This window comes from Macaca mulatta, chromosome 7, assembly GCF_049350105.2.
Source record: "Macaca mulatta isolate MMU2019108-1 chromosome 7, T2T-MMU8v2.0, whole genome shotgun sequence".
Lineage (NCBI taxonomy): Eukaryota > Metazoa > Chordata > Mammalia > Primates > Cercopithecidae > Macaca > Macaca mulatta.
In genome coordinates, this window is record NC_133412.1 from 57,306,847 (window position 1) to 57,321,370 (window position 14,524).

General features: G+C 47.2%; 1 protein-coding gene across 16 annotated transcripts in view; it reads right to left on the reverse strand.

Annotated features, from left to right (window-relative positions):
- Positions 1-14,524, reverse strand: part of RASGRF1 (Ras protein specific guanine nucleotide releasing factor 1) — a 306,382-nt gene that overhangs the window by 133,441 nt on the left and 158,417 nt on the right. For 15 of the 16 annotated variants that reach the window (XR_013395851.1, XM_077940098.1, XM_077940099.1 and 12 more), the window contains exon 1: positions 1,538-2,131. The exons of the other annotated variant lie outside the window; for it this stretch is intronic. Coding sequence is in view for 14 of the 15 variants with exons in the window: in XM_077940098.1 (XP_077796224.1) it covers positions 1,538-1,813 (276 nt within the window). In the remaining variant the exon portion in view is untranslated. Of the gene's footprint in view, positions 1-1,537; positions 2,132-14,524 lie in introns of those variants that run through there. 16 annotated transcript variants of the gene reach the window in all.

Below are 14,524 nucleotides of genomic sequence, written 5' to 3' on the forward strand. Positions count from 1 at the left end.
CCCCAGTAGGTATCGGTGGACATTGGCTGTAGAGGGGCAAGTTCTGAAGGGCTGAGAGCAAAGTCTCTAGCCTGGCCTGGGTCTGGCTCTTCCACATGAGTTCCCCAGGCTCCATGTGAGCTTTAAGCTTAAGGAGCGGCCTGCCCTTTGCTCTTCTTTCCATCTGGGAGTCCCTGCTCACCACATGGCTTGTCATCTCCAGGGACCCACCCTCAAAAATTCCTGTCCACACTTTCCAGTCCTCAGAAACCATCTCCTAACACTCATTGGCTGAGGGCAGGGAAGGAAGAGATGTGCTAGAGAGACTGAGCTCAGATCTCTGTCCTGACGATTGGGAGGAAGACTTCAAGCGATGCTTTTATTTCAACCAATTCAATTCAATCACCACCAGTCTGCGTCTTCATGCAGCAGTGGTTTTTGAGATCTCGGTTGTCTTTTCAGAACATTGGGACGGCCTCAACTACTTGCATGACGTTGGGCAAGTGAATTTCTCTCTCTGGGCCTCAATGTCCCCATCTAGGTAATCACCAACCGTTGGGCCCTATGGATGTCAGGTTCCTGCCGGCAGCGGCATTTTAGGATACACTATCATCTGCTTTATCTTCCTAGAGGCAAGGGGCTGAACCAGATGCTTTTGGAAAGCGCACCAAGCTTAAAGGTGGCTCTCTCTGCAGGTGCCCCTCCTCCCTTCAGGCCAGAGGCTCACCCCCACCCGGCCCGGGCTCCCTGTCAGATCCAGGCCTGGCTCTTTAGCCTTGCAGCTCAGGAAACTGGAGCGCAGCGCTATAGCCGCGACTGCGGCGGCGGCGGCACAGGGGGCGGGGGGAGGAGAGAAGCTCCCACTTGTCCCGCTGCCTCCGCAGCAGCCCTGGCCCTAGCCCCGGCGCATCAGAGCTGTCCTTGGGAATCTTCGGGCTTGTTGCTCCAGCGGCCGCCAGCTGGTAGCCCACCACCGTTCGATGGTACCGAACCAACCCGAGTAGCCCCGCAACCCCCGCCCAACTCCGCGGAGCTAGCGCAGGCTGCTCTTCGCCCTCAGCTGCGGCGAGGCAAGGGCTGGCAGCGCTTGGACGCCTCCGTCTTGCCCTTCCCATGCCTAAGCGCGGGGAATTACACGTTCCCGATGTGAAGCAGACGATCGGGGCTATTAGGGCTGGGTGGTGGGAGTGGGGGTTGGGAACACCATTTTTGGCTGGACGTGTGTCCAGATTCAGCGTCTCTGTCTGGTCCTTAGGACCTCATCTTCCTCTGCATCTCCAGGTGTCGGCCCCTCTGTACCTGCCTCCCACGGGGCTCGTCCGGCGAAGGGCAGCCGCAGCCCACATCTACTCCCCGCCCTCAGTCCCTGCCCCCTCTGCCCGCCGCAGTCACTCGCCCGGCTAGGAGCAAGCCTCCCCTCTCGCTGAGGGTGCAGAGAGCGCCTAGGGTGCCAAGAGTAGAGGGACCAAAGTTCGAGCGCCATCAGCCAGCTGAAGGCCCTGAGCCCCCAGGGCCGCGGCCGGGACGCGGGGAGGTCAGGACGCGACGCTCGCCTCACCTGTTTCTCCAGAGGCTCCTTGGCCGACAGCGCCGGCTTGGGGGAGGGCGCGCGGTCGCAGACGCAGCCCTCCAGCAGGTAAAGCCCCGAGGGCCGCGAGCTCGAGTCGCTCTCGAAGTAGAAGAGCAGGTTCTGCAGCAGCGCGAACCACTTGGTTTGCCATTTTGTGTTGTCTGAACTCCGCTTACTCAGGTAGCCTTTGCGCGTGCCGTCTTTGCGCGCCAGCAGTCCCAGGGACGCGACGTGGCCATCGTTCAGCCGGATCCCCTTCTGCATGGTGCTCAGAGGCCAGCGAGACCCCACGCGCTTACATCTTCTCCGCGCAGCAGCTCCCCGTCCGTGCGCGCTGCGCGCTGCCTCTCTCTGGCGCTCGCTCGCTCGCTCCCTCGCTCTCCCCTCCCCCCAAATATCTACACTCCAGGATCTGGCGCCGAGCCGCGGCTTCTTGAACCAGATATACTATTCCCCGCTGGAACCTCTTCTCCGCTCCGCACAGCCCCAGTGCCCGGAAGATCCCGCCCGACCCTCCTCCGGCGCCGGGCAAACTGAGGGACTGGCGATCTGCGCGCTGGCGAGGGGCAGGCGGAGTCATGTGACGCCGATCCCTCGAAGAGCCCGTTTCAGCAGCGCGGACAGAGACACACGCACGCAGCCCCGCCAAGGCGCAGAGCCGCGCGCAGGCTGCACCTTGGCGCGTCCTCCCCCTCCCCAGACACACACGCGCACACGCACACACACAAACCCTGTCCTCCCTCCCCTCATCTCCCCTTCTCTCCTTCGGATGTTAAAAAGCAAATCAGATCAATTTTCGTTTAACCCAATGGGACCCCGGAGGCTAGCCAACCAGGGAGTTTGCGTCTTTGCGCCCCACCGCTGCTCACTGTAGACCTGGGGTTAAGTGCCAGTTGTCATTTTCTCCTCCAAAGGCTCCCCCATCCCCTGCTTTATTTCTAATACAAGGTGGAAGGAAGAAGGTGGGTGGCGAAATAGAGCTGCAAAAGCGTCCAGTCCTAGTCTTTGCATAGTCAGCCGGGTCACACTGAATTCCAGCATCCGGCCGCACTCCCGGCGGCTTCCCCAGCTACCTGAGGACAGTACAGGGGGTGAGATGGGGTGGTGGTTGGTGAACGTTGGTTACTTTATTTTGTATTATTTTATTTTGAGAGTTGCCATAATTACTGGCGCCACCCGCCCTGCACCCTGAGATCTGGTTGGCGAGCCGCTGCTGGGAGTTTTCTGCAAATACCCCCCAAAGCCTGAAGGCGGGCTTCAAACGCAGGCGCCGGGGACCATGGGAGCCTTCAAATAGCTGCGCTGGCGCAATGATACCTTAATGATAGATTTTCCGTTCTTATTTTTAGCTCTCATTCGCCTACACAGTTACACGGCATTTATCCGAGAACGTCACAGCGCCCGCATGCTGCACCGGGAGGGCGCGCGGGCTGCGGGGCGAGCCGGGAGCTGGAGCGGGGAGCGCGCATCGCCGTCTGCCGCAGAGGGCAGCGGGCTCGCCCGGACCCAAAGCAAGCCACGCCTGGCCCGGGCGCTTTGCAGCGGGGATGGGTGCCCGCTTAGCCCTCCGAAGGCAAGACACCATCTTTCGGCACGGAAACTGCGGACGCCCCTCCCCCGACACACACACACACACACACCACTCACACACAGCACACACCATACACACCACACACGCACACATACACACCACACACCACACACACACACCATACACACACACCACACACACCGCACAGACCACAAACACCACACACACCATACACCACACACCCACACACCACACACACCACACATGCACACTCACACACGTCACACACACCGCATACACAAACACCACACACACACCATACACCACACACCGACACACCACACACACATCACATGCCCACACACCACACACACACCACACAGCCTACACAGACACCACTCCCCACACCCCCCACACCCCCACCACACACACACCACACACCCACACACCACACACCACACACACCACACACCCACACACCACACACACCACACACACCACACACCACACACATGCCACACACCACACCACACACGCCACACATGCCACACACCACACACACCATACACCACACACACATCCCTCACACTCCCCCACACCCCCCACAGCCCCACCACACATACACACCCCACACACACACCCCACACATCACACACACCATACAAACACCACACACACTACACACACCACCCCCCACACTCCCCACACCACACATCACACATACACATACACCACACACACACCACACACACCACACACACACCCCACACATCACACACACCATACAAACACCACACACACTACACACACCACCCCCCACACTCCCCACACCACACACCACACATACACCACACATACCACACACACCACACACACATCACACACACTACACGCACCACACCCACACCCACACACACCATACACCACACACACATCCCTCACACTCCCCCACACCCCCCACACCCCCCACACCCCTCACCACACACACACACCCCACACACACACCCCACACATCACACACACCATACAAACACCACACACACTACACATACCACCCCCCCACACTCCCCACACCACACACCACACATACACATACACCACACACACCACACACATCACACACACCACACACACACACCCCACACATCACACACACCATACAAACACCACACACACTACACATACCACCCCCCACACTCCCCACACCACACACCACACATACACATACACCACACGCACACCACACATACCACACACACCACACACACACCCCACACATCACACACACCATACAAACACCACACACACTACACACACCACCCCCCACACTCCCCACACCACACACCACACATACACATACACCACACGCACACCACACATACCACACACACCACACACACACCCCCCACACATCACACACACCATACAAACACCACACACACTACACACACCACCCCCCACACTCCCCACACCACACACCACACACACACCACACACACACACCCCCCACACATCACACACCATACAAACACCACACACACTATACATACCACCCCCCACACTCCCCACACCACACACCACACATACACATACACCACACACACACCACACACATCACACACACATCACACACACTACACACACCACACACATGCCACACACCACACACACCCACACACCACACACCCCACACATCACACCCACCATACGAACACCCCCCACACTCCCCACTCCACCCCCCACACTCCCCACACCACACACCACACACACACCACACATACCACACACACCACACACACATCACACACACTACACGCACCACACCCACACCCACACACACCCACACATACACCACACACCAGACCACACACCACACATACCACACACACACCATCCACACCACACACACCACACCACACACACCAAACACACACACCCCACACACCAAACCTGGGCTGCACACACACACCACACCCCACACAACACATGCAGCACACCACACACACACCACACACACACAAACACACACACACCCTAGTTTGGAGCCCTAGGGAAGGGCTTGGAAACCAGGCAGCCCTGTGTAGGTCACGGAAGAATCCACGGAGAAGCTCTGCTGTGGAGGAACGGAGCTGCCCCTGTCCTGAGCACAATGAGGCAGGCCTGTGTTCCTGGAGTGGGAGCATTTTGGGGGAGGGACTGGCCTTGTTAACCTTAGTCCTCCCTTTAGTGCCATCGCTCCAGTCCTAGGGACCCCAAGGACTCAGTGGTGCTGATTTTTCTTCACAAATAATGCAAATAGACTAGATGGCTAAGGCTTTTCATTCAGTCTTAATTTTCCCTGCACTGTGAGCATCTTTTCTTTTCATTTGCTCTCTTCATGGAAGCAGAGTTTGCAGAATTGAGGGTCTTAATCTGGCTTTTCTTTATCTAAACTCTTTTATTCAGAAGTCTGTTACAGAAGCCAAGAAAACTTCAGGGAAGGGGCACTGTTCTAAGTGCTTTAGATCAATTAAGCCATTGAATCTTCATGCAACCCAATGTAGTAGGTTTATTTTTTTCCCCAGTGAGCTCCATTGTACAGACGGGGGAAACTGATGCATGGGAGAGTTGAATGACTTGCTCAGGGCTGCTCAGCTAGGAGGTAGTGGAGGTTGGATTTGAACTGGGCGGTCTGTCCCAGAGGTCTTTGTAGAGCTAAGTGGGTGGTCCCTGGGTTGCAGGGAGGTTGGCTTTTATCCCAAGAGAGGGTAGGATGGTCAAGAGAGGGTCTCCCAGGTAGGCTGGAGCCAAGGCTGAGCCTGCACAGAGGCTGCTGTGGCAGAGAGACTTAGGAACATAGGTTCTGAACCTGGGCTGCACATCAGAATCACCAGGGAGCACTTAAGCACTTCCCAGAGATCATGGGTGGGCTAGCTACACTTTCATGGTTAATTGTAATGTGCAGTGAAGGTGGAGAACCACTCATATACGGGAGAACTAATGATATGGTCATGTGCACATGAATCACCTGGGGATCTTGTGAAAATGCAGATTCTCTTTCAGTGGATCTGGGACAGGACCTGATAATCTGGATTTCTAACAAGTTCCCTGGTAATGAAAAGCTGCTGGTTTGCAGACCACAGAAAGATCTAGGGCACTTGAGAGGTGGGAGGTGATGGGATTCATTCATTCATTCATTCATTCACACACATTTCATTCCACTAGTGTTCATTTAGCCCTTCATCTGTGCCAGGCATGGGTGGGCCACTGGGGATACAGTGATAAACAAAATACAGTCCCTGTCTTGCAAGGGATGCCCAGGCATGCCTTCTCTGCCTGACCCTTAGTGTAGCAGGAAGAAAACCATCTTCCCCTGGATCTGGGGGAAAGGTTCCTATCAGAGGTGGCAGGCGGATCAGGAGTTCGAGACCAGCCTGGGCAACACAGTAAAACCCTGCCTCTACTAAAATACAAAAAAATTAGTCAGGCGTGGTGGCACGCACCTGTAGTCCCAGGTACTCAGGAGGCTGAGGCAGGAGAATTGCTTGACCCTGGAAGGCAGGGGTTGCAGTGAGCCGAGATCGCACCACTACACTCCAGCCTGGGTGACAGAGCAAGACTCTGTCTCAAAAAAAAAAAAAAAAAAAAAAAAAAAAAAAAAAATTAACCCACTTCAGTGGATCTCAGTCCTGGTGCACTTTGGAACCACCTAGAGAGGTTTTAAAAATCTCTGTGCTCAGGCTGCACCCCAGGCCAATTAAGTCAGAACCTTTGAGGGTGGGCCCTGGGCATCTGTGCTTTTAAAACCTCCCCAGGTGATTCCAATGCACAGCTGGGGTTGAGAAACACTGATCTAAAGCCTGGGCCAAGAAAATCTGCTCTCAACTCCCTCCTTCCCCTTGCTGGCATTGGGGATTCTGAGCCACCTCCTTTTGCTGGTCTTGGAGTTACAGGAATTCCTGGTGGGCCAGTCCATGTTGGAGGGCTGGGCTTGGCTTAAAACCTCTGTGTGAGAAAGAGGGGGGTGGCATCAGCCCTGGCGCTTTGATGACTCCCATCTGAGCTGTGTGCATATTAATTTATCTCCAGTCTCCACAGGCGGAAACCGAAGAAGAGCTCCTGATTGGCCCCTCTGTGGTCGTTTGCCTCAATGCTAGTCAGAGTGCAGAGCCCCTGGAAGGTGCTTAAGGTAGCTGGCTAAGAAGACACCGTTTACCAGGCTGGCCCCAGCTTGGGCGGGGGTGGAGAATGCCAAGAAGGGGGTAGGCATTCCCTGCCATAGCTGGTGGAAGTGGGCACACCTAGCTCTCATGTGTGCTGTCCACTAGGCTTAAGGCCAACCCTCCCTCAAAGGTGGAGAGGATGTCTGCAGGAGCACTGTAGGTGCACCTGGGCTTTGCCATGCTTCGTTCCATTCTCCCAAGAAGGGTTTGCATAAGGGTTAATAACCCCATTTCACAGATGGAAAAACTGAGGCCCAGATAGTGGAAACAACATGCACAGAGTCTTACAGGGAGGAGCTGGGATGAGGTGTTCTGACTGCTCATCCAGGTCTCATCCCAGAGCTGTCTTATTGGATTTCCCACCTCCCAGCCCTGTGGACTGAGGTCTCTGTAGATAAGGAATCAAGAAGGAGAAATAATGAATATTTTGGTGGGTTTGATCTCTGTATTTAGAAATGGCTAGCTAATGACAGGGACATTGCCCAGTTCGAAATCCTGCTAAGTCTTCACGTGGGATTTCAATTAGACTTTGGACTGGAGCTCAACTTAGGCATTTGTTGAGGTGGGTGTTCTGTGGGTCTGACTGGATGGGAGGTGCCCGCTAGTGAGGATTTCTAGTGTCTGTGTGTGTGCGCGTGTGTGTGTGTGATGTGTGTTGTCTATTGCATGTGTGGAAGGTTCTGAGTGGTATGTTGTGTATGTGTGTGGGGCATGCAGCGTGTGTGTGGATGGAATATCTAGAGAACCTTTGCTCCTTTGGCAACATATTCCAAAAGAAAAATGTAGTTTCCATGTCATTTAAAGAAATGATGACTTAAGCACAAGGGGTCAGAAGTGACTTGGCAATGGAGGCTTTGCCCATGGGAGTTTACTACTCCAACTTTGGGCTCAGTTGGTCAGCTTTGCCCAGACATGCAACCGTAGACAACGGCGATTTACGCTTTTACTTTCTAGCCAATGGAAATAGCCATAGTATTCCATTTGATTAAAATTACTGCAGGCTCTTTGTAAAAAGTTAAGATAATATAGAAAATAAATAGATAATTTCTCCAATGATCTTTTTTTTCTATACAATCCTCTTTTCCTAAGTAAATATATTTACCAAAGTGTGTTTCTGGAATACAGCCACTATGCTATGCTATTTTATGATCTCAATCTCTTGCTGTCTCTTTACGTCACAGTATGTGGGGACACTTTAAATATTACTACACATTTAATTAATGGATTCTTTCTGATTGGGGATTTAGGTTGTTTTCAACTCACAGTTTTTGGAAATAATGCAATTGGTATCTTTTTATATATACTTCCCTCTCTTAGGCTGAATTTCTGAAAGTGGCACTTCAGGGTTAAAATGATGTACATTTACAACATTGGTTTGTATTACTTGATTTCCAGAAAGCTTTTACTCCTTACATGGCTACCAGCAGTGGATGAAACAGTCCATTTCTTCATCCACTTGTCAATCCTGGATATTAATATTGTCAATCTCTTAAATATTTGCCCATTTTGAAAGGGCAAAAAAATGATATTCCTTCTCACATTAATTTTAATTTCTTTTTAAAATTGCGAGGTTAGACATTTTAACACGTTTACAGTCATTCGATTTCTTCTTTTTGAATTTTTGTTTTATATCTTTATTTTGGCAGATGTGTTTATATTTTTCTCGTAGATTTATCACAGTGTTTTATATATTAGGGATATTAACTACTGGCTATCATACATGCTGGAAATAGTGCTGTCTTTTTCTCATTGTGGTAAAATACACATAATGTTTACATGTTAGTCATTTTTAGGCATACAGTTCAGTGGTATTAAATACACTCACCATGTTGTGCGACCACCACCACCACCATCCATCTCCAGAACTCTTTCTATCTTGTAAAACTGCAACACTCTACCCATTAAACAACAACTCCCCATTCCGCCTTCTCCCCAGTCCCTGGCAACCACCGTTTCACTTTACATCTCTATGAATTTAGCTATTCTAAGTACCACATAAGTGGAATTGTTAGGGAAGTAGAAGCCTAGGACAGCCAGAGTAAAGCCATTTTAAGTTCAGCTCCATCTTAGAACTAGCAAGGCACGCTCCTTGCCAGTTGCAACCCAGGGTCCAAAGATGTTTATAGTTGAGGAAAACCCACAAGGACGCACACCTACAACAGCAGAAGGCCCAGATGTCTTAATACCCATAACAACATGTGCTTTCAAGATAATAATAGTTAGGCTTCGGTGTACTCTCACACTAAAATGTCAAGGTTAGTTTTCTTTAAATCAATAGAATAATAAATTTTGTCATGCTGCCTGTTCACCCGCATGTAGGCACAACTTAGTTTAGTCTTTGCATAGATAAGACCCTATAAAATAAAATCTTAAAGATGGTGCATTTCTCTGCTTGCTTTCCGAGGACGCCCCACTCTGTAATGCAATTGCTTTCAATAAACTATCTCTTTTCACTATACTCTGTGACCCACCTTGAATTCTTTCCCACCTCAGATCCAAGAATGCTCCCTTGGGGTCTGGAGTGAGATCCCTTTTTCTGGTAACTGAATCATACAACAGTATTTGTCTTTTTGGGACTGGCTTATTTTACTTTGTTGTTGGTATTTTAATCCTGTATATCCGTATCTATATGTTGTGTATATTGTAACAAATTTTAAATTTGAATGTTGACAGATCTTTTTTTTAATAGTTTCTGATTTTAGATTGCCCCCCTACCGTGCTAGCTCAAGATTGAAACATATTTGCTGTATTTTCTTTTGTAGTTTTATTTTTTGCATTTATCATTTAATTCATTTGATTTATTTTTGAGAAAGGATTAAGGTTAGAGTCTGGCTTTATTATTAATTTCCTCAAATGGCTGGCAAGTTGTCTACCACCACTTGTTTGAATAATCCAAACTCTACTACTGATAAGAAGTAGCGTTTTTATCATATACCAAATTCTTGTCTATACTTGGGACTATTTCCAGATTTTACTTTTTGTCCCATTGTTGTGTCCCTCTGTTCTTATGCCAGTGACAAATGATTTTATTTCTTATTGCTTTATTATTCATTTTGAAAGCGCAAGTACAGATACATCTTCATCACTTTTCCTTTTTATACTGTTCCTGAATATTCTTTTGTACTTACTTTTCAAGATTAATTCATACTCAGTTTGTCTAGTTTCAAAAAAGTCTCATTGAGGTTTCAACTGGAATTACATTGAAAATATTTATTAGTTTAGGAAGAATGAATACTTTTATAAATGTTTTGTCTTCTTATTCAGAAAAAAAGGTATCATGCCAATTCTTTGTTTTTAAAAATCTTTTGGTGGAATTTTACACTTTTCTTTATACATGTCTTGCATATTTCATGTCTAATTTATTTCTATATATGTTTTGCAGTTACTGTTGGAAATATGATCTCTTTCCTATTTTTTTAAAAACGGGGCAGTCTTAGTACATAAGAAAACGATTGCTATTTATATATTTATTTTTAAGCTGTTATTGTCCTGGATCATTCTTGTTTCTAAAATTTTAATTCATCTGTTTGGATTTGCCAGTTAGACAACTGAAGTACTTTAATATATTTTCCAATATTTAAGCATGCTTGTATTTCTTAGATAAACCCCACTTAGCCATGGATAATTTTTACATGATCATTGATTTATTTAGTTTTTCCTGTCTCTTTTTGAGTCAATCTTGGTAATTTATAATTTCCAAGATAATTTATTTACATTTCCCAATTTATTAAATAACCTTACCAAGTATTATCTTACAGTTTTTCTAATTTTCTCCACGTGTTACTTCCCCTTTTAAAGCGCTGATTTTGTGTTTTTATACTACTTGTCTTTTCTTACAAGAGTTTAAATTATATTATTAAGACTTCTAATTTATTTGTCAATTATATTGTTCTTCTAGCTCATTAATATGTACCTATATGTTTATTTATTAAATTATTTGTCCTGCTTTCTTTAGATTTGTTTTGTTACCCCCCCCAACTTCTTGAATGCTTAGTTTATTTTCATTATTTCTTGCTTAATAATAATAGCATTTAAGACTACGCCTTTTCTTGTAATTGCAGATTTCTTCCAGATCCACCAGGATTGCTATATAAATTTCTGATTACCACTATATTAAAATAGTATGAAACTAATTTATTCTTTAGGTGGATGTTTATCAAAGTTTAACTGAGTACTTTCTGAATTTCCAAGTAGATTTTTTTGCTTGCTTTTACTTATTTCTAGCTATATTGCATTGTGCTCAGAAAAATGGTCTGTGTTATTTCTACAGTTCAAAATTTATTGCAGTTTTTTTTTTTTGTCCTGTATGGTCAATTTTGTGATTGTTCCATGGACTTTGGGAAAGGAAACACATACTCTTTTCACGGAGCATAGAGTTGGACACATATCTAGGCACATATCAGTTTAATAAATTATATTATTCAGGAACAAATCTCTGATACTGATCTCTGTTTAGAGTAGGTGCAGCTGTGCACAGAAGTTGCAGATGTTTGTACTGTTAAGAGCACCAGGGCTGGAGAAAACTGATATTTTTCTCTTCTAACACTGTCCAGTGTCCCTGAGGCTCAAGGATTTGCTAAAGTCTAGAACTCAGCAGCAGGCCAGGAAACCAACATAAAGGGCCCCTGAGTAGCCAAAAGGAACACCACTAGTGTCCATGTACTCCCAAGCTCCAATGTTACCAGAGTTAAGCCCCCTAGGTCATAGCTCATCGCCTCTGCATTTATATTATACAATAATGCCTTTTAGTGAACCTGGTGATGTGGCTTCCTAGCACATTGAGGACTGGGCACGGAAAACTCCTAGATGAGTGAGCCAAACATGTGGTTGACAGTAAGTGAAGAGAAACATATGTAAGTCTTCAATGAGCCCAGAGGATAGAGTATCATGCACTAGTGCAATCACCAGTACAAGTTTGTGCTGGACAGCTCCTATTTGCCACTCCGGACCTGCTCTCCACTCTTCTCCACCCTGCTGTGTCCCAGGAGGCTGTTATCAGTTCTGGGTCTTAACTGCATCAAGGGCTTCTGGTGTGGTTTGGACGAAGAGAATTGTTTTCCTGGAGGGAGAGAGGACAATGAAGTTGGTGTTGCATCTCTCCTACCAGCCCTGTCCCTAGGTTCCTGTAACTGCTCCCTGCCTTTACTGCTTCAGGACTAGGGATGGTATTTACTCCAGGGCAGTGCACCGGCTCCTGTGGTTTCCCTACTCCCAGCTCAAACCTTTGCAGATAGTCCCTTTATTACACCCACCTCTCAAATTACCCAATCTGAATGTTTCATCTGTTTCCTGCTGGACCCTAAATGATACACAGCTGGTAGGAAACTTAGGAATAATTCAGCCCAAGTTCCTCATCTTTTGATTGGGAAAAAGCCATGCTAAAGGTCACAAGTTTATGGCTAGAACTAGAATTCTGGACCCTGGGGTCTTAGTTTGCTATTCTTGCCTCTCCAGTATTCTGTCTTTCAATTCAATTTTGTTAAATACAGAGAGCTAGAATTGACTTATAAACACAGAAGAATATGAAAAATAAGTCAAAGATTTACCACTCCCTTCATTGGAATCAGGCCTCACTAATCTGATCTTTTGAATCATTTTAGGGGAGTGGGAGGGGAGGTAGGCATATGTGCTCAGTTTCTCATTTAGATTCAATGTTCTTTTTTCTCTGATCTATATTTTCTACTTTTTGTAATAAAAAGTTACGATAGTAAAGAAATAAAACACTTTAAGAAATGTTTTCAGTCAAAAACTTCTGGTGCTTAAGAGAGTAGGCAAATCTTCAGCTATTTAGAGTGTTCATCTATCCACAGTGGTACAGTTCTGGAGAGTTTCTAGAGTGTTCTGGAGAAGAGATTTTTACTGCCTTACTAAATGAGGAATCGTTGGTCCAAAGTCCCATACGGATTCTTTGGAGTAGGTTTGTTGCAGAGTCCAAAATAGGAGAGGATTTTTAAAAAATGGAATTCAGAGAGTTTAAAAAATATATTATCATTAGGATTATTTCAATATTTCAAGTAGAAAAAAAAGAAAAAATCAATGAGGGGTTTCTTGTTGCAACTGAAGTGCCCAAAATGGAGAATCACTTCATGAATAACTTTTCATGTCTTAGCTTATTTTGTGTTGCTGTAACAGAATACCCGAGGCTGGATAATTTGTAATGAGAGGAGGTTAGGTAGCTTATGATTCTGTTGCTGGAAGGTCCTAGAGCCTGTTACTGGCATCTGCTTGGTTCCGGCAAGGGCTTGCATGCTGCATCATAACATGGTGAAAGGTCAAGGGGGATCAAACACATGTGAAGGGAGAAAACACAAGAGTGTCCTCACATTATAACAACTCATGCTCACAGGGATTAATCCAGTCCCATGAGAACTAAGCCATTCCTGTGAGAACTAAGACAATCTATCATAACAAACTTTTAATCACTTTTTAAAGGCACCACCTCCCAACACCATTACATTGGCAGTTAATCTTTTTCTCTTTATTTTTTCTTTCTTTTTTTTTTGAAATGGAGTCTCGCTTGATTGCCCAGGCTGGAGTGCAGTGGTGTAATCTAGGCTCACTGCAACCTCTGCCTCCCAGGTTCAAACGATTATCATGCCTCAGCCTCCCGAGTAGCTGGGACCTCAGGTGTGCACCATCGCACCTGGCTAATTTTTGTATTTTTAGTATAGACAGGGTTTCGCCATGTTGGCCAGGCTGGTCTCGAGCTCCTGACCTCAAGTGATCCTCCTGCCTCAGCCTCCCAAAGTGCTGGGATTACAGGCGTGAGCCACTGCATCTGGCTGGCAATTACATTTCATCATAAGTTTTGGTGGGGACACTCAAACCATAGCAATATCCCACCTTTCGAGCTCTTATACTTTGCACAACTCCTTGAGACACATAGGGAAGAAGGAAGGCCCTTTTTTTCATAGCCTAAATACACTGTAAATGAACTCCCAGGTCTGTTTCTGGGTCTTAGCTGACACAGGCTAGACTTTACAAATGAATCCAAAAGTTTATGGCTTAAACCCAGTGGAAGTTTATTCCTCTGATTTATTAATAGTGCAGGGTATTTGGGTGAGTGTCTCTCCACATGGCAATTCAGGGATCCAGGCTTCTTTCATCTTGTGGTTCTGCTACTCCCTAGGGCCTTGTTCTAGTCAGCATGTTACTTAGCCAGATTCTAATCGTGGGAGGGGAAAATAGTGGGGCAGAGGCACAGCCTCTTTCTTAAAGCTCCATCTCAGAAGTGGCATATCT